Source organism: Eleginops maclovinus, chromosome 12 (genome assembly GCF_036324505.1).
Source record: "Eleginops maclovinus isolate JMC-PN-2008 ecotype Puerto Natales chromosome 12, JC_Emac_rtc_rv5, whole genome shotgun sequence".
NCBI lineage: Eukaryota > Metazoa > Chordata > Actinopteri > Perciformes > Eleginopidae > Eleginops > Eleginops maclovinus.
Window position 1 is genome coordinate 20,221,495 of NC_086360.1, and position 24,824 is coordinate 20,246,318.

Here is a 24,824-nt window from a genome sequence, read left to right on the forward strand (position 1 = left end):
ATTCAAAACAGCGTACCTACTGCCGGCACACCCACGTATATTCTGCCATTAAACAAGTATCTCCCCCTATTTAGTTGGCGTGTCCGGCGAGCGGAAGTTTTCATGCAGCTACTTCCAGGTTGTTGTCACGGACGCTTTCTGTCCCCGGAAATAACGAACATATCTGGATATCATACCTGCACTTATTGATTGTGGCTGATGTTTGATTGATTGAGAATAACAACAACGGGATTCTGACAAAGAGGCTGCTTATGAAACCGTAGAGTTGTTTACGAAAACGGCTCAGTTAGAGTTCCGTGACAGCGATAGATAAGCTTCTATCACAGTAACCATATAAACCTAACGTTACCTTGTGGGGCATATTTGCTGCTTAAGTGTCTTGGTATACTGTTTTTGTATATCTACATATAGGTGTCGTAACATAAATGTGGCTGCAAATGAGGTTGTCCATATCCCTGCGTGTGATGGATTAACATTCAAACGAGAGACAAATAAAAGGAGCTTATGAAAGGTAAGGCACCGTTACTCAAATGATAGGCTCCAGGTGCATGACGTAACACTGAACCTTTAGATGTGACTCAGGTGCCATGTGAATCTGACACATTTAAAAAAAAGATACAGATGACCTGCCAAAGTTAGCAAGAACTGTGGCAATTCTTTGTTATGCAGAGACTGACTGCCTTAGATTTCTGTGACACATGGTCAAATACTACAACAAGTTGGTAACGTTTAAAAAACACTTACAGCAGTTATAGTGACAGTCTGAGGTACCTTTCTAATCGATGTGTTGCTTACATTAAAAAAAAGATGCTTATGTTTAACACCAGGCTATAGTAGATATAACTATTATAATAGAATATCATTACATTAGCTTTATTTTCAAGTCATGATTTGTTTTTCATAAATAGTCAGCATTCATTACAATAACCCTGAAGTGTGATGATTTTCAGCTTTTCGGTCCATTGTATTATTTACAAATTAAATACATTTTGGTTTTAGGCTGTTTTTAATAAAAATCACATCTATGGTCATAGATGTGCATTTTTCTGACTATAGATGAAATGAAAAGCAAGTAAAAGTCAAGAGCTACACTCTCTCAGTAACTTGTTGCTTACACTTCTCAACTTATATATGTGGTTGTACAAAAAATACTCAGAATGCTATTATAATAATCAAGAATACTGTTACCAGATGAAAATTCAATTATAATATAATGCATTTTAAGCCCTAGTAATAAATGGATTAAGATGAAAATGTATTTGATTGTTAAAAAGCTTAATCAGCAGTAGTTCCAGTTCAATTTAGTTCAGAGTTATTGCAAATTAAATACCTTTTGGCTTTAGACAAGTTGTTGGACAAGACAAGAATATAGATAATTTAACTCTATTTAAGGGTTTGTTATTCAGTATTTCAACTATCATCTGGCATTGCACAAACTAAACTATTGAACGCTGTGGGCTATAAGATGTATTGATAATATACATAGTTGTCCTTGCATCCCTATTGGACATATTCATCTTTCCAGCTTATGATGTATTGATATAGTTACGTTGTACCAAACTGCAGTTATTAAATACAAGCAATGACACTTTCATGTTTATGTCAGTTCTCCTCCGGTTAATAAATGTTTAGTAAAGGATTTAAGCTACACAATATGAGCTGCTCCAGTGTAACAATATTGCCTTGTTTTTCAATATTTGTAATTGACTCATTTCTCAGGGTACTTTAATACTGTTGAATGATGATGATTATTACACAGAAAACAGCAATGACAAGTAATATCAGGATTAAGTCATGTATTATTCATACCCTCAGTGTAGGATAATCACATGGGCATTTGTTATTATATTGCTAGTTGTTGCACCACGATTTCTGTCTTACACAACATATTTTACGAAGATATGGTGTAGACATATTTCCCTATAGTAAAGGAAAAAAAAGTGACCAATATATTTGAAAATGATTATTGCCTCTTAAATTGACCAGAACTATCACTATATCAAACAAGGATGAAACTAATGCCTATCACTAAGCAGTCAGGAATTACTGTTAAAAAGAAAATCAGTCAAAGGCAGTACGCTATAGTTGGACTATGTGGTTGCACGGTAACAATGAAGCCATGCTCCCCCCTGAGAGTGCATTAGATACTTCTCCCCAGTATTGTGATCTTAGAATATGCACCTATTTAATTTATCATGTTGCCTTTACAGCTAGGTTAGGTAAAAGGTACGCTCTTTAAAATAGTGTTGACTTTAACTTGACATGCTCTAAGTGGCTTTAAAGCGACGGCCTGGGGGACGTGCTGCTAAATATTTCAGGACAAACTCATTACTGTAAATGGGCCTGTGTGTTAGCCTAGCTGGGGTAGACAGGCAGCAGCAAGAGAGATAGGACAGTGATGTGTGTGTGTAAGTGTTTCCCCTAATCTAATAGCTGTGGAGTGGATGTCTGAGGCAGGCATTGTCTCAGTGCCTGGCCCAGTTGTCCCTGTTGCAAGACTGTGAAACACACAGGGGCTCCTCCAACATCTGCTCTGTAAAGAGCTAATGACAAGACAAAGGAGACCGGATGATTTAAAGTATATTACTAATGAGGCCCTGTGTGCTGCTTGGAGAACTCTAACACACTCACTTACTGTACATGTTCACACTTATGCTCAAGATAACAGATGATATGTTGGCGGACCAGGAGGTAGACACCCAGCAGACATACTTTCCATCTGTAAGTCTGTCTTTGATACACTTAAATAGGTGTGTAGTGTTGTAGACAACACACACACACAACACAACAACAAGCACCCTCTTACACCGTATGGCTTAGACCAAATAATTACAATGTTGAGTATCTAATCCATGGATTTAAAATTGTATTCATTTTCAGAAATTGCTGCATAAAGACCCCTACTCAGACAGTGGCGCAGAGGGAGTGTGTTGATGAGGGGAAACAGTAAGAGAGAAGAAGAGAGGGAGAAATAATAAAGGACAAGCTTAACTGGTGTGGTTGTCAGCGGAAGAAAAATAATATTTGTCCAGCTGGACAGGCCTCCCTTTGTGCAGGCTAAATGAATGTTGAGCTTCCTGTCTGCCCTGTCAGGGAGAGTGGCATAGACTGTATGTAGCAGTGTAGAAGCGGAGCGGAGTGTGGGGAGCTGTTTGGAGTTTGACAGGGATTATTAAAATCAGAGCAGATGACGAGGAAGGGGCGAGAGGCGGAGTGTGAGAAAGCCAAATTGACACAGACACTCTCCATTACCTTCCACTTGACTCGCGTTGATGACAATGTTGATATGAGACCCAGCAACGCAGCACTGCTGTGGGATTGGCTGTTAGCATGAGCATTAAGCACCACAGAAGGGGGTGGGGGGGTTGCCCACAGTTGTGGCAGAGACGTAAGATGAGTTGTTTATTTAAAGCCTCGACTGAAGAGCACCTCACCTCATTGTTTATTTATGTGGTCTATTTTTTTCTTTGCTTTGTTAACTCACTGTAGTGTCGGTAGGTGGAAATGGTTAGAGGCTGAGGCAATGCATTTTGATCAGGGGTCCTCCAACTGCAAATGATTGTCTGAGGAAAGAGGAGGGGAACTGGAAGAAACCATTTTCGTTGATGATAAACTTCCTATTGTTACAGGTGCAATTGATTTGTGCCTCCTAATAAGACTCCTGTTTGAGGAAATTTCAAATTATTATACTCTTGACTGTGAGTGTCTGTGTGTGTACATAATGTGTGTGTGTTCAGTTTCTTGACAGACAGCTGTGATAATACAATACTTCACATCTCTGTTATTTGTTGTCAGCCTAGATTGTTGATTTAATCCTGACACCAGTGCTGTCTTACTCATTATTTTGCTTTATGAATGGATACATGTCATGTGGAGTGTTTCGAGTGTTATACAGTAAGGCCATCTCTCTTTCTCTCTCTGGTTCCTTTTCCCTGCAGAGCAGCATGGAGTGGCCGGGGGATTTTCCCGAAGACCATGCCTTTGCAGATCTGCTGGTTCCAGGGGTTTCCAGTGAGCTGGACTTTGAGCAGCTCCTAAAAGACACAGAGGAGAAACTCAATCTCAATGCCAACAGGTCAGTTAAAGTGAAAGCATTGACTAAATATGCCCTCTTGATCCTTTTGAGCTAGACTTACAGTAGTTTTTTAAATGTATACTTTTACTACTTTTCTTTGACCTACACTCCCCCCTAATCACTTGAACATCAAATTAGGATTTATACTTTATAATGTCATTGCAAGATTGAAATGAGGTACCGTCCCATGTGGCAAAAGAACAATAGAAAGAGCAGTACAATATAATGTGCAATTCAGTATGAAAAAATACTCTTGCTCAATGAAAATGTACACTGCCCAGCCAAAAAAAAGGTCACAAGCCTGTGGGGGCTGCTATGGGGAGTGCTATTATCTGGGGTTGCTGCAGTTGGTCTGGTCTAGGTTCAGCAACGTTATGTGCCCAAAGAATGAGGTCAGCTGACTACCTGAATAAACTGAAGGGCCAGGTTATTCCGTCAATGGATTTTTTCTTCCCTGATGGCACGGGCATGTTCCAAGATGACAATGCCAGGATCCATCGGGCTCACATTGTGAAAGAGTGGTTCAGGGAGCATGAGACATCATTTTCACACATGAATTGGCCACCACAGAGTCCAGACCTGAACCCGATTGAGAATCTTTGGGATGTGCTGGAGAAGACTTTGCGCAGTGGTCCGAATCTCCCGTCATCAATACAATGTCTTGGTGAAAAATTAATGCACGACAGAAATAAATGTTGTGACATTGCAGAAGCTGTTGAAATGATGCCAAGGCGAATGCGTGCCGTAATCAAAGCTAAAGGCGGTCCAACGAATATTAGAGTGTGCAACCTTTTTTTTTGGCCAGGCAGTGTATAATCATATAAGTATTACAGTACCTTTGACAAAACATAGTTGAAGCTTCATGATTTTACTCCTAAGCAACATGTTTACGTCTGTGGAATTGTTTGTTCATACTTGTTCAACGTTTTTAAAGCTGACTCTGTGCTGACAATAGCAAGAATCAATATAAAGAGATGAGCAACCTGCATGACCAGTAAAATAGTGGCAGCAATATGAGCAGCGTCGCTAGGTAGAAACATGAAATCAAAAACAAAAGCTGAATATGTTGGTCTGTTTTACTTTCTCTTTCTCTCTCTGCAACTCCACAAAGTTTAATCACGTTGAGCTCCTGAATGAAAAGGTTTAACTTACCAAGTAAACCATGTGGGATAAAAACATACATAAATCAAAGTGAATGCCCGCTATAAAAAACATATATGAGAAACCTTTAATTTTAGCATCTGGTTTCCTTAGTTGGAATCAAAGGATTTAGACAAACCTGCTAACACCACTATCAGAAATCTGCTGGAGAAGAAAATCACTGATTTCCTACCTTACATAAAGATGCCTAACAGGCCATTAACTTGATATTAAGCACAGAGACCACAGTGTCTGCAGTGTCATGTGAAGACATAACAGAAAATAAAGATAAGATATACTTTATTAACCCCAAATTGAGAATTCTTTTCATTGCAGCATCATGTAAAACAAGTATTGCGGATAAATAGTCATATAAAATAGAAGAAAAATCCAAAATAGAAGATAAAACAGGACTAAGAGATGTGAAAATATAAAAGTTGACTGGGAAGAAAATATATATGAACTATCCGACAAATAAAACACTATTGAAAGGCTAAATTTCAGCTAACACAATATAAAAGGGGAAATTTTTTAATTAAAAATAAATGTAAAATGTACAGTGAGAAGTTATAAGTCCAGTTAACGAAAAATCAACTATGGGGCAGTCAGCTTCTCTGCCGGCCAGAGGTGATGTACAGGGTTATGGCTGTTGGCAGGAATGTCTTCCTGTATCTGTCCTTGTTTTATGTGTAAAATATTTTTGAATAAAGCTGTATCTTTTTGAATCTGAAATATAGAATCAAAAATCTGATTACCACTGACTGATTCTAAAATAAATCTGAATAAATCTGGCCAGTTACAGGTAACTGTAGGTTTTACAATAGCCATTCAATAGCAGTAAAGCCTTAATCTGAATTGTCTGGTTTCGTGTGTGCTTTTAAATGTTTGTGTTCCTAGAGTCCATAATCACACTTTAACAATGGTATTCCAGTGTTCCTAAACATTTGTCGTGCAGAATTTAATAACATAAAGAAGAAAAAAGAAGAAATATTCTTAGTAGTTTAATTAAATTACTGAATTGCACAATCTCTTCATTATTTGCTATGGCATATGATACAGTTTACTTAAAGCCACTTAAATCTGTTACTGAAGACGACGATAGATGACTGTCTGTAACCCAGACGGGAATAGTTGGAGAGCACAAATAGACTACTAAAGAGAGAGACATGGGGGTGGGAGAAAAAGAGAAATCTATATTTCAAGTCTTTTATCGTTTGTGGCGTTGTGAGGCTGAGGGCAGATGATGAAGGACAGGCTAAATGTGGCAAGTGAACAAAGCCTCACTCTGGTACCATTAGTGGCTGGGACTCATCGGTTCCTCACGCTCTCTCTTTCTCTCTGTCTCTCTCTGTGTCCCTCCCCTTCTCTCTCTTTCTTTCCTTCCTCCTTCTAAATGGGAACATAATAATTGAAGATTCCACATCTTGAAACGAAAACCCTTGGGTAGGTAATTCAAGGCTTATTACAGAAGGCCGGGCCATTTTTCTGCTTTCTAAGCATTAAAGGGTTATTTTGTGTTCCTGCAGATGGGAGTGGGATAACCATTATGAGAACAAAGCATCCGGATAATGGAGAATGGGGCTAAAAATAAGGCAATCCTCCTCTCGCTGTGGGGGACCACTGGTCAGTGTCTGTCAGGCTTCAGCTAACTTCCTCCCAGACTACTTCAGGAAAGCCCTTTTACTATCAGGACACATCCAGGCAAAGTCTTGCAGGGCCTCTTTTTTGCCTCAACTAGGGTGGGCTAAAGACACACACACACACACACACACACACACACAGCTCACTCACCTGCTGCCTAATCGACTCATCAGTGTCTGGGACAAATTACGGAAGTGGAGGAGAGGAAAGGGAAACCGAGAGATGGAGGAGACAGTGCTGCCTACACCCGTGAAGGACTTCAACCTGTTTGTGGGTCAAAGTAACTGGCCTGCTCCCAGTTCTCAGATGTCAGAGATTTGCCTAAGAGCTGCACCCTAATTGAAAGAGATTAAGATAGGCTGACAACAGAGCTGGCTCCCCCAAATTGAAATGCTGTAATCCATTAGTTTTCATCAGATGGGACAGTGGTGCGGTTCAGGGTCGGGTGGGGAGTGGGGCAGTGGTCTATCAGGAAAAGACTTCTAATGAAGTGTCAGCACAAGCCTGGAGACTGCAGACAGGCCTATAGTTTCTGACTCGTAAGGCAAATGGCTCTCACTAGTTGCCTGCCAATCTTGATCAGGATACAATATCAATACTTGATTCTCTGTGTGTGTCGTGCTTCTGATGATCAAGATTTAGCATATGTGTGTTGGAGTTGAAAGCCTGCCACAGCAAATATCGTGCAAGGTTCCTTTCACTGAACAGAACATACTGATCTGTGGTAGTTGCAGTATGTAGTGGATTTTGTGTTTAGCTTAGCGTGACACGTGTGTTAAGTTAGTATATCAGCTGTATCAGTTCTCCGGTATCATTGGCTGGGGAGAGTGAGGGGGGAGTTGAGGGCTGAGGGCACTAAGTGGGCGACAGCCTGGGCCAGGACGGGATCAGTTTTCACCCTGTTCATTCAAGCCCATTCACTGCTTTGCCTTTGCAGAATGGGGCCCTTTGATGGAGAAGATATTTAGTTCTCAGGCGGCTGGTTTGGCACTGACTGGAGCTGGGGCTTATTTGAAAGGGATCTTCCTGCCCCTGTTGCCTCCAACCCCCCCTACCTCCTGTAGGCGAGCAGAGCGCGACAGACAGACAGCCCCACAGCAGCCCACCCACACTAAATTAATTCTGACAAGGAACTTAAGATAACGTCAAAGCGCTGACTAATCGCGGGATTGGGTTTCTGTAAGTCAGGGAGCTGTGAAATGTGCCATCATATCTAATAAAAGACCTCCGGTTGTTCCCTTTTTCTCTCAGCGGTGGTGAAGGTTGGGGGGAGCGCGGCTGTGGTGTCGACTGTCTAGCTATACCGCTCTGAAAAACAATTAGATTTCACTCCAGCAGTGAAAGTGCAAGTGTGTGTGTGTGTGTGTGTGTGTGTGTGTGTGTGTGTGTGTGTGTGTGTGTGTGTGTGTGTGTGTGTGTGTGTGTGTGTGTGTGTGTGTGTGTGTGTGTGTGTGTGTGTGTGTGTGTGTGTGTGTGTTGTGTCGGGTATGATGATTGACATGTTTGTCAAGAGGCCTAAAGAATCCTTTCCTCCCAGTTTCCTCTACCTTTTTTCTCATTCTACGGGTCTTTTGTTGAGTTCTGCTCGCGCGTTTTTTGCCATTACAGGTTCGTCCATTGTCGTCTTTACTCTGGTAGTTGAATGGTTTTATTTTCTGTGACTCCTCTGTTTTCCACCCATTTCTACCTTCCTATTCTCTCAATCTCTTTCTGTCTCTTTCCTCTGCGTCTGAGCTGCTGGCAGGGAAAGTCATCAGGTTTGGAGCTAATCCTGCCAAGTTGATTAGGCTGCAGGTAGCTTTTACACCGGTGGGCAAAAGGTCGCAACATTGAACAGAGCTGGATGGACTTCTTGACACAGACCATCCACATTGACTTTATAACTTACAGCACAAGGCCCTAAGGAGGGGTAATTGAAAGGCGAGAGTAAGGAAAAGAAAATTAGGAAAGTAAGAGTTTAGAGGAGAGAGAAAAGAAAAAGGGGAAATAGAGAGGAAAACTGTGGAGGCAAAGCTTGAGAATGTATCAGAAGGGGCAAGTGCTGTTGCTGTAGCCATTAGAGAACATTGTTTTGTTGAGTGAAGGCAAGGGTGAGATGATGGGGAGAGTAACTAGAGAATGAAGTCCAAAAGCCATTCAGCTTCCTGTCTTAGTCTATGGCTTTATATAGGTTTCAAGTCAACAATATATAGAGTTCCCATATGTTGAAATTGGGTCTCTGAGACTGCTCTAGCACCTTGCAGAGACCTGGGCTGTCAAGGTGGATGTCCTAGGATACTTCATTTAAAATAAAAACCTCTACTAACATTGTCTGCTTTTAATGAACTTCAGAGAGTCGGTAAAAAGTGAGCTATACAGATGGAAGCCCATTTGAAACCTGCTGTCAATGTGAAGTCAGGGGGTTGAGCCCAGAAAGAACATCCATGTTTATGACATACTATAAACACACATACAGTGCTCCGTGCTGCCATTAAATGTACAGCACGGTTTCACTATAAGCCATGACATATGACAGAAATCTATCTTAAAAATTGGATCTGGGCGGTTTATTACTTTTGCATATTTGCTAAAATGTATATTTACTTGATCTATATTTTTCCTGCCCGAACTGATTTAAACAAGAAAAGAAAAGTGAAATGTTGTTATGTACTGTATCCAGAAGTATATTTTCTTAGTAAGTAATTGCTATATTCTCCTTAGAGAGAGCAAAGTCAGAGGTCATACAAACAAACCAGAATATTAACAGTCCTTTTGTGTTGTTTAAAGTGGTGTCTATTAATTTTACACACACTGCCGTCAGCAATCCTGGGCCATGCTGGTAATGCTTTGACCTCGCTGAAGCTGTGTTTTACAGATAGGGAGCTTTGGGCAAGCATAGTTAAGATTTGCTGCACTTCTAAAGTCTGTCACAAGAAAAGGCAATGTATTTTCTGTACAACTATTGTAACATGCACAGTAATACACAAACACACGGGCAAACAGTGTTAGGGAAAAAATAAGTTCTGCACTCGTGTTTGCCTGGCATCAAATCATTCCAAACACCACAAAACCCCCACCTTATAACCAAGGGTTTTATTTGTGTTAGCAAGTGTGTTTCAGGAGAAAAAGTGAGATGCATCATAAGGCCTGCCTAAAGAAAAAGAGAAAGATACTAAAAGCAAGAAAGAACTAAAGCATTAGGCAGTGTTCAACCGGTTTGTAACAGCCTATAACATTTTATCCCCTTGCGTTTTTCCCCTCTGAAACCAAAGTATGTCAATTTGAACGGTTATTTAATGTGTTGCCATTGTAAGACATCTGGATGCGCTCATGGCCCAGGAGCAGGCAGGAGGCAGTTTATAGACCTTTGCTAGAAAATGTGATGGGCTGTCTGAGATGGCACTTTGGCTCTTTGTCATATGCTTAAACACACACATGCATTCATACACACAATTGTGGTAGACAAGATTAAATTAATTAATACTCTAATTATATATTGATTATATATTTGATGATGATAAAGAAGTGTACTTTCGGGTTTGCAGAGGCCAAAGTGAGGTACTAAAAACTCCCTTTTTACCAATATTTAATTTTCATTCATAGATTTCTATGACTTGTTTTTCTTAATTGATTTTTGTTGTTCAGCGCATCAAGTCAATTTAATCATATCTACTACTTTCCCTTTTCTGCACACACAAAATCCAGCAAAAAAAACCCCACACATGGACAGAATAGCATCAATAACAACACCACAACATGTTTAATTATGCTGGTATGTAGGCCTGGTAACCTCATGCAAGTACTCACGCACGCACGCACGCACGCACACACACACACACACACACACACACACACACACGCACACTGTCTTACGTACGCAAATATTTATGCATTGATTTGCATGGAAATGACTAAACATGTTGAGCCAAAGATGTCATTTCTAATCTGTCATATTAAAGGGGGAACGGAATAGCTGATGCAGTCTGTTAAAATCAAAAGAGCAGTGTGTATGTGTGTGTGTGTGTGTGTGTGTGTGTGTGTGTGTGTGTGTGTGTGTGTGTGTGTGTGTGTGTGTGTGTGTGTGTGTGTGTGTGTGTGTGTGTGTGTGTGTGTGTGTGTGTGTGTGTGTGTGTGTGTGTGTGTGTGTGTGTGTGTGTGTGTGTGTGTGTGTATGTGTCAAGGGGAAGAGTAAGACATGAGAAGGCAAGGAGCGTGTGCCTCAGATGCCTGCCGATGCCTGTAACACCACTTCACACCAGATGCTTAGCACACACTCACACACTGATATATCGATGTCTGTGTTCATTACTGTTGATGCTTCTGTATCTGTCTTCTCACGGACACTGAATGAGACTGAGGGAGAGCCACACGTGATGATATGGACTCTATGTGCCTGTATGTCTGTTATGTGGCTGCTTGTGTGTATTGTTCTTGTTTGTTTGTGCTGCAGCAGCAGTCTCTTCATTTATGCTTGAATGACTAGGGTGTACTTAATCTCTCAAGAGCTTCCTTTCAAAATAAAGAAACTGTCCTAGCAGATCTTGACAGTCAAACAATCCAATCACGCCTGGGTAAGGGAAGAGTTTAGATTAACAGGAACATGTTTGCTGTGTACTAGTAAACATGTCATGTAGGAGAACATCAGATGGAGAAGCTCTAGTCCAAACTTTTCAATAAGAAAAAAGCCCCTTGGAAATGTTATATTTCTGCATATTGTACTCCTTTCTGTTGGCAGAATTAAACATCAGCGGCAAAAATTACAAAATGTGTGGGGGGTACTTTCCGCTCAATTTCCTAAGTAAACATTTATTTTTCTGAGTGCTTTTCTCTTTAACTCTGAGCTTGGTAAATTGTTCCATAGTCTTTAGCTTTCAGATTTACACAGTGTCTCTCTATTTCCCTCAGCATTGAACAGCAGCTGAAGGAGCTCCAGGCCAAAATGGGAGAATCCCGGGAGCGTCCGCCGAGCCCTTCAGAATGCCTGCAGTGGTTCAACCTCAGAGCGAACAGTTTCAGGCCTGTTACCACAGGACATCAAGAACTCATGGACTTCTTCAGAGCTTTGGTAATACATCAGGGTGATGATGAAACTAAGTGATGGGGATGATAATAATAATAGCTCTATTCATTTTTAAAGATTTAATAGAAAATAAAACTGTAGTAATGTTCTAAAATGAGAAATCTGATCAATGGTATTCATGTCGATCATGATGATTAATCAATCTGAACATGTAATGCAGGGTATCCTCGGTTTCCCACTTAATTGCACAGAATATCTGTCGTTAATAACAGACCTGCAGATCAACTGCTAGCTTAATACTAACAAGACCTTTAGATCTAAGAGAAGGCGGCCCTGAATTTGACTGCAAAATAACTTTGTTTTTTGGACAATTCATGTTTTGACTTATAATCAGTTTTATAAAACTGAAATGTCCCCTCTGTACCCCTCAGATACAGTACCTGAGGTCTGAAGAGGAGGGGAAAGAGGAAGTGACTCTTCAGCTGCTTCTGAATCTGTCATCCCAATGTGGTGTCTGCTTTCCATGCACCCCTTCTTCTTCCTCCTCATCCTCCTCTCTGCTGGCCGTCTCCATCAACTTGGTTCATACAGTCAGAGATGACGCTTCATTGGAGGTAATTTGGTGTACCATTTTTGATTTAATTGAGTGATATTCAATTAGTTCATTGATCACTTACAGGACTTTATTTTTATGCTGTCTCAAAACAGTACAAACATTGAAGACATTATAGGAATTGTGTCTGCTCTTGTGCTGGCCATAGATTGTTTTAAAGGATTTTAATGTTAGTAATAGGGGACAAAATAAACAGACTGTTAGTTCTGTGGGAAAATGCTTTCACAAGTTCAGCTTATATAAGTATTCAGAGTTAAATTGAATAGGTATAGGTAATGATTAATCAATGATACAAGCACATATATAGTCAAACTAATCAGTTTTTGAATCCAATGTGTGTTTCAGTAGTTGAGCACATGCTTAAAAAAAAAACATACGTTCCTGCTAAGGTTTGGTTTGTTGTATACTTGTGTGACAAAACTGTTCACTACAAAACAATTTCCTTTAGATACTATCCCATTTTTTCTCAGTTTTTTTGGGTCAATTCACTATTTCTTTAAGATCCAGGAAGCTTGGGATGACGTGCGTCTCCAGCTGCGCCGCCACCTGCTGGAAAGGCTGTCTGCACGCAACCCAGATCACCCAGGACAAAGAAATATTTCCGTCCCTGAGCGGCTCCACTGTCTACAACAGCTGTTCTTGCTTTACCCTGAGTCGGAAGCCCTCACACATTACCAGGTTCAAAATTGTTTTAGATATGTATTATTCTAAATAATAATAATGATATTACAACAATGAAAATATTATTTTTGATGTGAATTACATTTGTGTTTAAACACACATTTTATACATTTGCTGTACCAGTATGATACAGTAGTTGTAGAAAAGGCTCCAAAGTTGTGTTGGTAGTTTACCAATGATTTAACAGTGATATATGTTTTTGGTTTTACTGATGCAGAGCCTGAGAAGCCAATCTGTGCTGGCTCTTCTGCACTCTAACCTGAGTTCAAGCCCTGGAAGTGAGGCCGGCTTTGACAGACTTGCTGAAGGTTTCCGCTCTGTGGTCCCAGCTCTGACCCAGGCCCTCACAGAGGAGATCCATGTCCTTTTAAGACTAGCAGAACCGCACACCATCCTGGGTTTCCTTAATGCGGCCTACCTCAGCACTGTGACCCGAGCACTGGCCTCGTTGATGGAGAGAGAATCTGAGACAGCCCTGAGGGACAACACCTCGCTCACTAGCAAGATAAAGAAATATTCAGCCAGGTCGCGAGCAACTGTAGGTAAGCGGCTCTGTGTAGATTCTGTTTAAATGTTTCCTCCTGCTTCGAGTCCTCAGTGGTTAGTGGTTGGATTTACCCCACAGCAGTTTTTTCTCTTCCATGTTTGCCTTCGTTCCTCTTCTCTCTGTTCGTATTGTAACATTATTTAAAGTTGTGTTACTCCCCTCCCCTCCTTTTTTTTCTATTACGTTTGTTTTGCAGTGTTTAGTGATCTCATCCAGAGCTAATGCCTCTGTATCTGATTGTCAATAACTGCTTTTTCTATGTTGCCTTCCCCATCTACTTCACTTTCCTTCTCAAGAGAAGAGCCACCTTTCCAGGTTCAAGGCTTTTAAAAAACAACCTCTTCTAAAAACTATTTACCAATATTTAACAGTTTATCTATGACTGTGATGAGCCCTTCTCCCAAGGAGATCCATGCTAAATACAAGGTATGTCTATGTGTGTTGGAACCATAGTTACTTAGTCAGGCACTCAGAACTGCTCCATGTATGGTAAAGGTTTGAATCGGTTGATAAACAAAATCAACAAGGGTAGAGTAGCAACAGCAAACCCGTCATGCATTCATATGACCTTAAAGTGAAGAAGGGAAATGTATGAATCTTAACATTCCTCTTAGTTTTGAGCTGCAAAACAGCCAAGAAAGAGCTGATGCAGGAGTCAGCACAAGGTTCAACATTCTATTGACCTTGTCACGCAGTGGGTTAGATATTTGAGAGAAATAACTATTGTGAAGTGTTTTAATGTTTGTGACTAATGCAGAATGTGTCACTGTCCCAAAACAGGCAGTGATGTTATTCACTGAGACAAGAGTACAGACCTTCACAGTGACACTTTTGATTCTTAATTCCCCCGTATTCTCTTTGTTTGTTTCATATTGGCCTATTTGCAGCTTGCTGAGGGCAAAGATTCACAACAAAAAAAATGTAAAGTGTATGAGCCATTGTTTACTTTTTCAAAAAAGGTGCACATGTCAGCTTCCCTGCGGAACGAGGAGACGAGTTCTTTTACATCTGCCATTCTTCGATAAACACCACCAGCCTTGCGTCTTTTTATCCCTCCCTTTCTCCGTCTCTCTCTCTTTCCATCTCCCTCTCTGGTTTTTACTTTCCCTCTCCTTAAATGTGAGATGAGAGGAGGCAGCCAGGATAATTGGCCATGCGTCAGTTGGGCTGTTTGATCACGTAACACGGCGGAGGCTACACACCTACGTGCCGCTCAACAAACCGTCAAATGTAGCACCGGAGGCAGAACATGGCTCCAAAGGGAGCGGGGGACCCGTGCTGTGTAATGATGGTAAAATGGAGCAGTTTTGCCTGTGCTGGTTTTATATATATGTGTGTGTGTGTGTGTGTGTGTGTGTGTGTGTGTGTGTGTGTGTGTGTGTGTGTGTGTGTGTGTGTGTGTGTGTGTGTGTGTGTGTGTGTGTGTGTGTGTGTGTGTGTGTGTGTGTGTGTGTGTGTGTGTGTGTGTGTGTGAGTGTTTGTGTTTGACTATCAGCTGCAACACCGCTTTGAGGGCTACAACTGGGATTACATTTTGTGTTGTTCATGTTTTAAGCCCCCCCCCCACAAAATAAAGCTCAAGAACCCACATATGCACCACCCTAACGCCCATGGCTTCTTAAGAGCTAAAGCTTGAACATTAATGCATAATCTGCTTTCACACTTTACTGTCTATAGTATACTGTATGCTACGCCCATAATTGTCAAGACAATTATGACAGTAGTGAAAAAAAGAGATTCTATTTTCATAAGCATCCTATGACTTCTTAGATCTCTCCCTCCTTCCCTGCTGTGTTATTGTTTATTCCTGCAGTAGAGGCAGGCGGTAGGTATATTTTGATAAGAGCCATGCCTGGGAGACTGTGCAGGCTCCCAGGGGAGCAGCGCTGTCTGTAGCATCAGCCACTGTCAAACCACTGAACCATTTAACAGCGTTCACGGCGAGATCTGCCTCCTCTTTTAACCCCACCGACTCAAAGGCAGACTCCGACATTGTACCTCGACAGATGTGAAGGATCTCAGCCCTCCTTTTTGTTCATCTGCCCCCCGCCCCCTTTTTTTCTTTTACTCAATCTCTCCAACGTCCACTTTTTTCCCTCCCCTTCTTTTCTTGTCTTTTCCCATTTTCCTGTAGTTTTCCGAGTGTAATGGGGTGAGCAGTGAGACTGTGGAGTGTTCTAGACAGGTTGGCTGGTCAGGAACAATACAAGCTTTAAACCTTACTAACACACCTCACTGAGTTTGCAGGGGAGTGGGTGGCCCAAGTCTCTGTGTGTGTTAGTGTTTGTGTGTTTGTGTGTCCTGAATAGCTAAAATAAAGCAAAATACTGTATTTAACATTTTTTCAGTGCCCTTTGCTCTACAGTGGTGTATTAGGATAAAGGTTAATGGTAATCAGTTACAGTTCTAATACTTTTAACCAATCATCCAAATGTTCTAACTTGATACTGATTTTTTACGATTAACCAGGAAGGCAATTACAAACCCTTCTTTTTTCGACAATGTAGCTTATTGCTTTTGAAACTATTGACGAGAAGTTGCCTAGACTTTGGAAAAGGTTTTTACCTTTTTCCTGATGTGTGTGTGTGTGTGTGTGTGTGTGTGTGTGTGTGTGTGTGTGTGTGTGTGTGTGTGGCTATGTGTCATGTGAATGTGTCTGCCCATCTGTTTGCGTGCTTGCGTGCGTGCGTGTGTGTGTTTGCACTCATTACTGCCTTACTCAGAAAATGGTGTGATCAAAAGTCATTTAATCCCTCCCTTTTAAAAATGCATCATTAAATTACCATATGGCATCAGTAATGTTCATATGAATAGGAGATCTGTGTGTTGTTGGACATCAAAGTTTTCATTTCAATTCCTCTGCATACACACATACAATGTATTCCCTAACAATCGACCAAAGGGGTGAAGTTGAGGTTGTGAAGTTCTGTTTAAACTCTGTAAACCCATTCTGGTTGTGCTGATTTGAATTTAACTTGTACTAATTTCTCCATATGACGGTTGACAGCTCCCTATAGATAAAAATAAATGGAGTTAGAACATGTATAGCAAGCACATTCACCCCTATTGCACCCCCTCCATCTTCGCCCTTTCTGGCTCTTTGAACTCTTTTTTAGTGAAAGCACAGCAGCCTATTCAGCAGGGAGAGAGGTTGTGTAGTGACGCGAGATAGCTATGCTGAGGCTCTGACTGGCATTGGAGGTGCTTGTGGGGATTGAGGCTGCTTGGGAATGGCGTTTGTTAATATTTATTAAGAGCAGCTTCTCACTAGATCATATCTCTGCCTGAATTTATACACACAGTCAGCCAGGAACGTGCATCAGCAAGCTGCCATGTAATTATGCTATGAAGGTGCTTGCTGTCTTTGTACATGAACATGTGTGATTGCGTGATGCTTCCAGTCTCTGGATGATTGGTTTTCATGCAGCTCTCTGCTTGTCCTTGTTGGCAATGAGAGTCTTCTTTAAGGAACCACACAAAGCAAGTAGTTGTTTTCTGTGTTAGGGTTATGTTAATATGTGAGTGTGTTTCAGTGTTAATTTTAACTAAATCATGGCACAAAATCGTATAAAAATAGGTTTTGTGGCCCTTGAGAGTGTATTATGCTTGCCATCTCTCTACCCCCATTTCCTCAGAGTGGACACAATGGCTTTTGTCTATCACTCTTGAAAAGCTCAAGGATATGAACATTTTCCTGGCAGCTTCTATTGAGAAAGCACAGACAAAAATGGCTTGCTTATTGAGAGCAGCCAACACTTTGTGTTGAAGAGTCAGTGTGATTTGCCAAGGGGTTGAAAACAATAATGCAAACAAGGGCACTGAACAAGTGGGTTTTAATGAAATGCTCCCATCAAGACAATACATTCTTTGTGTTCTGCGTCCAGGCAGCTCTGCAAATCTTAACCCCTATCTCACTGTCTCTACAATATTCCCCAAAAAGAGTCAGACACAACATAGAAAATAACAAACATAAAGCAGAGTCACAACTGAAAACACCACCATCACTACTAGGCCTCCTTCCTCGCAAGGACACTTAATTGAAATATCAAATATGGCTACTTTCCCTTATGTGAAGGGCAGGTGACCCCTGTGGAGGCCTGGTTGGACAGCACCCAGGGAAAGGGCCGCAAGAGACCTTGGCTTGTGTGGTTTGTGTTCATGTATGTGTGTGTGTGCATATGTCAGTGTTTATTGGGGAGTCGCAGCAGGAGACTTCCCATAATAATGCTGTCTGAGTGAGCAGTGGGCCGCAACTGACGAAGAGGACCCCAGCTGTCACAGGGCCTAGCAGGGGGCTACAGTGGAACACACACACACACACACACACACACACACACACACACACACACACACACACACACACACACACACACACGATGAACCCTAATGAACAAAACGGAATGGATACACAGAGAAAACATGTACAAAACCAAACACACAGAAGTGTTTCAGAGCGATATCATTGCACCCCAAGTGCAGAGCCCCATGTGAAGAGGTGCACAAATACAGAAATGCACAAGATGTTTAACATATAAGGATTCCAGAAGGAAGAGGAGCTCACTGTGGGAGAGACTTTCAGGAGAGTGTTGCGCTTTAATGCTGCTTGCATGCCTGTATCACAACTTCTTTGCAAGTTGTATTATTAATTGTCTAGACATAGTTCAGTATTTAGCATATAAAGCTAAGTTGAGTTTTTTTTTAGTTTTACTATTAAAAATATTTGTTTACGGTTTTGCTCTTCTAGAGTTCCACAAGGTTCAATATTTGGTCCCCTTCTATTCGGTATCTACATGCTTCTGTTTAAAGTTGAAAAGCTCAGATTTTCCAAATCAATTACTTTTTACAGGTCTAGACTAGGCCTACTACTGCATATGTGAACAACATTTATAATAAGCCTTATTTGGCCCATAAGAGAGCCGTGTAAGGCTTGATAAAATACAGATGCTTGAGGCAAAGAACATTGGTTTTACAAACAACTGTAGATCAAGTTGAATTTATATTGTTTAAGAAGTGCCAAAGCACAAACACAGAAAGGTTGTTTTCATATATTCTCATGACTCACATGACAAGAAATGATAGGCCAGTTGGGTAGTGTGAGAGGAAAGGGGAAGACCCTCCCTCTGATTGGTCCCATTTACACTACAGAAAGACAGAATGGCAGAACGAGAGGAAAATGAGAGAGGGAGGGATGCTGTGCTGGAGAGAAATTAAATCAGTGGCCAAATTATTGCATGATTGCCCATTCCCCTAAGACTCGGGCATCATTTGGTAGAAAGTGTCTAATAATTGGTTTTCGGACATGTCAGACACATGCAATTCCCCCTACTAATGGCTCTGTTTGGAAGAACTGGGCCTCCTGGGTCAGAGAAGGACACAAAATAGCCAGACGGCAAAAAGTGCCTACCGCCTTCTCCCTTTATCTTCTCTCAGATAAATGAGTGAACAAGAGAGAGAAAGAGAGACACACAGAGACGTGGAGAAATGGCAAGAAGGAGAGAGCGTGTATGTGAGCGAAGAGGAAATGAAGTGGCAATAAGTGCAGCCAAAGGGGAAATGCTCTTCACCGTGAGTTTAATACATCAGACTGGGGATTTGGCAGCCCGCCACACAGCAATTGTTTACCTTTTTGCTCACTGGCTGCATCTGTTCTGTTTTGTAAACGGCACTAAACTATTCGCCCGTAAACACCGGAATCAATAACAACTGCTAAGGGAATTCCCTTATCCCGCCCCTCCCTCTCTTTCCCTCCCTCTCTTCCCCCATGTTTTCATCCTTTACCACCACCCCTTTCCCTTCCCCTAGATCTCCTCCTCTCTTCCCTTCTCGCTCTGTTCACTGCCAGTCAAGAACAGTGTGTGTGTTTGTGTGTGAGAGAGAGAGAGCGAGAGGGAGAGAGAAAGAAAGGGTGCTGTGGAGCTGATGGTGTAACCCACAGGAGAGACTGACAAGGATAAGACTGATGGCTCGCCAAAAATACCTGCTCTGTTTGTTTTTTTTCCTTTTTATGTTACGTTGTTGTCATTGTTAAAAGCTACAAACTGAGACTGGCCACTGTAGATTTGCAGAGTTGGGTATTTTCAGGCATTTCTTTTTACTATGTTCCTGCTCCATATGAAAAATAAAGCCCCCCCTTATCTACACACACATTTTCCTGTTTCACTGTAGCTGAATGACATATTGCTTGACATATGCTTGTTTTTCTTTTAGTGCCTATGATAAGATGCATACAACTTTTATGGTTATCACAGTAAACATTGATTTTCCTTTTCTTTAGAAGAACACCATCACGCTGTAATGTCATATGGGGAGCTCTTATATAAACACACTCATTTTACCCTGCTTTCAGCACCAGCTTTCATCACCAGTCCTCCCTTATTGATTCTCAGTACATTGACCTTTGGTTGAACTCTTCTGCCTGCGAGTGCCCTTCCTCATTCTACTCTATGAGACATGCCATGCACCACGCTATATGACACACCTGGGTGCTTTTAAGCACACCCTCTCCATCAACTGGCTATGAGAGCCTCCATTTGGCCTCACTGTTGTGACAAAGGTATAATGAGGTTTAGATGGCTGTGTACTAGACTGCTATGGCTATAGGGCTATTTGGCTAGGGAGTAGACTATAAATACCTATATAGCCTGGGCGGCATAGCTCAATGAGAGGCTGGGGCAGAGCATTGCTAAACATCAAGGTCATGTGTGACTACTTAGTGTGTGAGTTAGTGTGCAAGTGAAACAGCCAATGGGTCACAGGTTGAGGGAATGAATGGTTACAAAGGAGAGAGGCAGAGATGATGCTCTGAAAAAAAGGCGATTCTCCGGATGAAGTGCTGGTTAATGGGTGCCCTACCCAGATTAATGCCCAGCGGAAGGTGGGATGGGGGGTTGTAGTGATAGCTTTTTAGAGAATCTACTAGCTCTTTCTCTAATGTGTTTCCTGTCTGATCCGGTTTAGATTGTTTACTCCTGAGTTGGTGACAGCTCTTATTTTGTCCCACGCTGCAGCACGGAAAGCTGTGTTGATTTGCTGGTGACTTCAGAAATAGACCCGATTGTTGGTGCGTGCACGAATGTGCAAGCTGGGGAACGATGCTGGCACGTGGGTGTCAGCTAGGTCACACATGTACACAGGCAGAACGAGGTAGTCTCTCTAGCACAGACTCCCAATGGACCCCATTACAGAGGAGCTGCTGAGCTGCGGGTTCATGCAGCTTAATCACACATGCACATGCATGCGCACACTCTAACACACACCAAATAATTACACAGCTATTCACATGCGATTTCATACATGCATGCACACACACTTGCACATAAATACATGTATACGCTTTCACTTGCAAACACAAACAACTTGAGGTCAGAATATATTCCATGGTGACCACACAGTCTGGTAGCAGTGTGGCAATTATCCTGCAAGACTGACATGTGCAAATGTGTGTGAAAGTGTCTTCTACAAATCAAGTTACTCATAATGACCTGCATTACATGCACATAAACACACCCTTCCTACACAAACACACAACAACTTCTCGACTCTCACTCATGTAAACAAACACACATGCTTACACATAGAGAGATTCAAACCTCATGCATGATTAAACCCGGCATCCTTGGGGACAGTGTGTGTCATATTGTCAGATTTTGTTAAACAATATAGCAAAATTACATCAGGATCCAGAGGCAATAATGTAACAATTATTGGAATAGGCCCCCCTCTTCTTTCTTTCCTTCCCAACGCTCAATCAACTCAGTGCTTTCAGAGTCAAGGCTAATACTGAGCTCATCCATTCCCAAATGCCTTTGCAGTGGAGGAGCTCATTTAAGCGGACACACAAAAGTATTTGTGCATGTGTCTGGGAGTATGGCAACGCATCTCCCAGCCGCCCATTCTCCAGCTTAATGCGGAACATCCCCTGGGTGATGGCTTTGGCAGCCTCCAAAATGGGAAATCCATACTTGCCGAGGGGTCATCGGCGGGTTAGGGGGAGAAAAGTTTTGTGCCGAGAGAAAAGGATGTGCATGTGTGACTTCTTGGGGAGCAAAGTTTTGCATATTTTTGCTGTCTCTTTGTTTATGCCGTGTATTGGGAAAACATGAATGGGTCGATATTTATAAGAGGTGCTGTGCAAGGCAAGACATTGGAGGGGGGGGGGGGTGTTTTCTGATGAGTGCATGTCGAATGGGAAGTTGGGTTGAAAACCTAGTTTTATGAAATAGTTTTTTCCTTTCCCAAACTGTAAACTGTAGTGCAGCGCTCACTTTCTCTACCTGTCAGTCATACATTCATCAAGCATTGCAATGTTTATTTTCTTCTCTTTTTTCTCTTATTCAACCGCCCCCCCTTGCCCTTTAACAGCGCCAATGGAGCTTCCCATGAAAAACAGGAGCTTCAGTTTAACCTCCCACCAGTTGAAGGCATTTACCCTGCTGGCCTGCACCCTTCTGGGGTTTGAGAGGACGGTGATGGAGCTGGTCACCAATATGACCTTCATTGACTGTACAGGAGAGACCCCCTCTGTTAAAGGTATGACTCAATTCCCCCAAATACACATATTTGTTTGTACATATAACAAAATAAGGCCTGCAAATATCACCGAAGTAAACTGAGATTCAGGTTTTTTTAAACTGCTCATTGCAGATACTTTAAGGCTGATACAATATTCTTGAAATTGAATATCATTCAAATTCAAAATGTTAAGGCTATCAAATCATACGGTATATATATTCAGTGTTTGTTTATGTCTAACAGTGAGGATAAGGTTCTAAAGCATTATTAGAGGCATCAAGTATTGAGTTGGATTTTGCTGAATTTTAAAAGATCAACACTAAATAATTAGTAATATAGAAAAATAAATAGATCATTACAGTACTTATTTCCGGTTTGTGGGGGGTACGATGGGGGGACTTGCACTCATGGACTAAGTACTACTAAAACTCAGGCTACAGCCCAACATGTGTGCCTCTCCTCTACCCCCACACACTCACATACAAATTCAAACAATGTTCCATGTTATAGCAGGAAGTCTTAGTTGTCTCTTAAGAAATGTTACTTTAGTGAGGAATTATCTTGGGTATTATATAAGCCTTGAGTATCCTTTCCCTTTGTCCCCTTTGAACTGCCGCTGTAGAGATGTTAAATGAAAGCTTTTGGTGCATGGAGTAATTTCCATAAAGGTTACATTTACAAAAACAAGACTTGCAGAAAGGCTCAATTTACAGAGAGGTAAACAGCCTTTAAAGGGCAGTTATCCAAATCATTAATTCCAGGCAATCAAACGGCTTAATTACCAGAAATTCATCAGATGGGCTTAAAGGTCAAAAAGTGATGCGCTTGCTGCTTCCTCCTTCTTCCATTCCACACGGTCTTGTTCGGCTAAATTGCCTCGCCTGGGGTCTCACTCTTCGCCTTCTGATTAGGAAATTGTGGCCTTGATGTTCACGCTTTTTAATTGCACCCCAATCCAACATCCTGTATGCTTGTCTTCACGTCACCCCCCTACATTCCCCCGTCTCCCCACACATCCACACAATCTCCCTCAAGGAATTACCCCATATGTGGTTGATGCTATCTGGGTTCAAATCAAATCTAAGCCCCAAATTTAGACTCGTAAAGCCGGCGCCATTAGCATTTACTGCCTTTTCTGCTCCCTTTGAGGCATTTACAGTCATACTCCGGTCACTGTCTCAATTGGCTAGTGGGGGGAAGATGGGAGCGATGTGACCCATATCTGGCTTTGAGTTATATACAGCTGCTTTCATGTCATCGCAGTCGGCATTCAGTCAGGTCTTTAATTGAAACATTCATACTAAATAATGCATATATTTAAAAGATGCTTCAGACTGCCACATTGCTCTTTATCTGTCAATTAGTTTTTGTATCATTATTGCTCCCTTTCAAAATTTCACTGACTTGATTTGAGAGCTTGGCCTTACCCAGCAAGCGTTTAATGCCTTTTGAGGTGTATTACATAATGCTTTCATTTAAAACATTTATTGGTCATTCAGGCATCTTGAAAAGGAATCGAGAGGATTTGGACATGACACCAGACTGCAAGAAGTCCACAGCAGAAACACCTAGCCACACGACAGAGGTGAGACTTTCTCTTTTGACATAGTTTCTCTTTTATTCCTTCCAGCATTAAGACATGAATTGCCTGTTGGCTGATCTCTTATTTTGCAGGCACAGGTTTTGGAGTTTGACTGGAGGTCAGCATTTAGGGGGCTGGTCCCTCACATGGCACATTGTGTTAAAGTGGTCCTGGATGAGGTTTGTTTCAAAAGTCTAAAGCAGGAAGAGGATCTCCATTCTTTGGGACACACCTCAATCCCCTTGAGTCGCACAAGAGGACACACTGCCATCCCTGCCGGAAACACACATCTCAGAGAAGATTACTTCTACACCTATTCAGAGAGAGAGACTCCTGTGATGACAGCAAAGGTAATTCTAGATCAGGATACATAAGATTGACATTTAGTCCGTCAATTGGTTGGCTGAGGTTAAATATCTGACAATTAATAATAATAAGTGGTTACTCTTTTAAAGATGTTAAATAGACTCTAGTTGTACTCAATGTGGGTCAACATCATTACGGTATGTAGATGGTAAGTAGCCTGCAACATCTTGCAAGTTAGACTGAAAAAGAAGGTTGTGACATCCCAACCCACCTTTTAGTTAACTCCTACTAGTATGATTTATTATCCTAGTAGGTTATTAAATCAGAACACGAAATTGGATTGTGCCAACAATACCTGATTTCAGGTTGATAAATACAATCAATAAAGTTGTATAAAAAATTCCACTCATAAACCACCAAAATGAATGTATATACCTTAAATCTAAGGACAAAAAGTCCACTGTTCTGACGAGATTATAAAGACTAAAGAGGGAAATTATATTTGTTTGTGATGTTATCATAAAAGTGTGCCTAACGCAGTTCTTTTTCAACACTGTGCCCTAAGGCAGTATAGAATGCCCAATGATGCTTTACTGAACCATGACACACTGCTCTGTAAATGGCCAACAGCACAGCTCAAAGTAAACAAAAAGTCTGTAGCCTGGAGAGCAATTGTAAACACACACACACACACACACACACACACACACACACACACACACACACACA

The 24,824-nt window shown here is 41.5% G+C and overlaps 1 protein-coding gene across 4 annotated transcripts in view; it reads left to right on the forward strand.

Annotated features, from left to right (window-relative positions):
- The first annotated feature begins 152 nt into the window (after positions 1 to 152).
- Positions 153 to 24,824, forward strand: part of kiaa0825 (KIAA0825 ortholog) — a 109,731-nt gene continuing 85,059 nt past the window's right edge. For 3 of the 4 annotated variants that reach the window (XM_063897391.1, XM_063897393.1, XM_063897395.1), the window contains exons 1-9: positions 153 to 511; positions 3,939 to 4,075; positions 11,741 to 11,900; positions 12,287 to 12,469; positions 12,970 to 13,146; positions 13,367 to 13,691; positions 22,058 to 22,225; positions 23,707 to 23,792; positions 23,882 to 24,139. In XM_063897391.1, coding sequence (XP_063753461.1) covers positions 3,945 to 4,075; positions 11,741 to 11,900; positions 12,287 to 12,469; positions 12,970 to 13,146; positions 13,367 to 13,691; positions 22,058 to 22,225; positions 23,707 to 23,792; positions 23,882 to 24,139 — 1,488 coding nt within the window. In that variant the 5' untranslated portion in view covers positions 153 to 511; positions 3,939 to 3,944. The remainder of the gene's footprint in view (positions 512 to 3,938; positions 4,076 to 11,740; positions 11,901 to 12,286; positions 12,470 to 12,969; positions 13,147 to 13,366; positions 13,692 to 22,057; positions 22,226 to 23,706; positions 23,793 to 23,881; positions 24,140 to 24,824) is intronic. The other variant, XM_063897392.1, reaches the window with a different exon arrangement.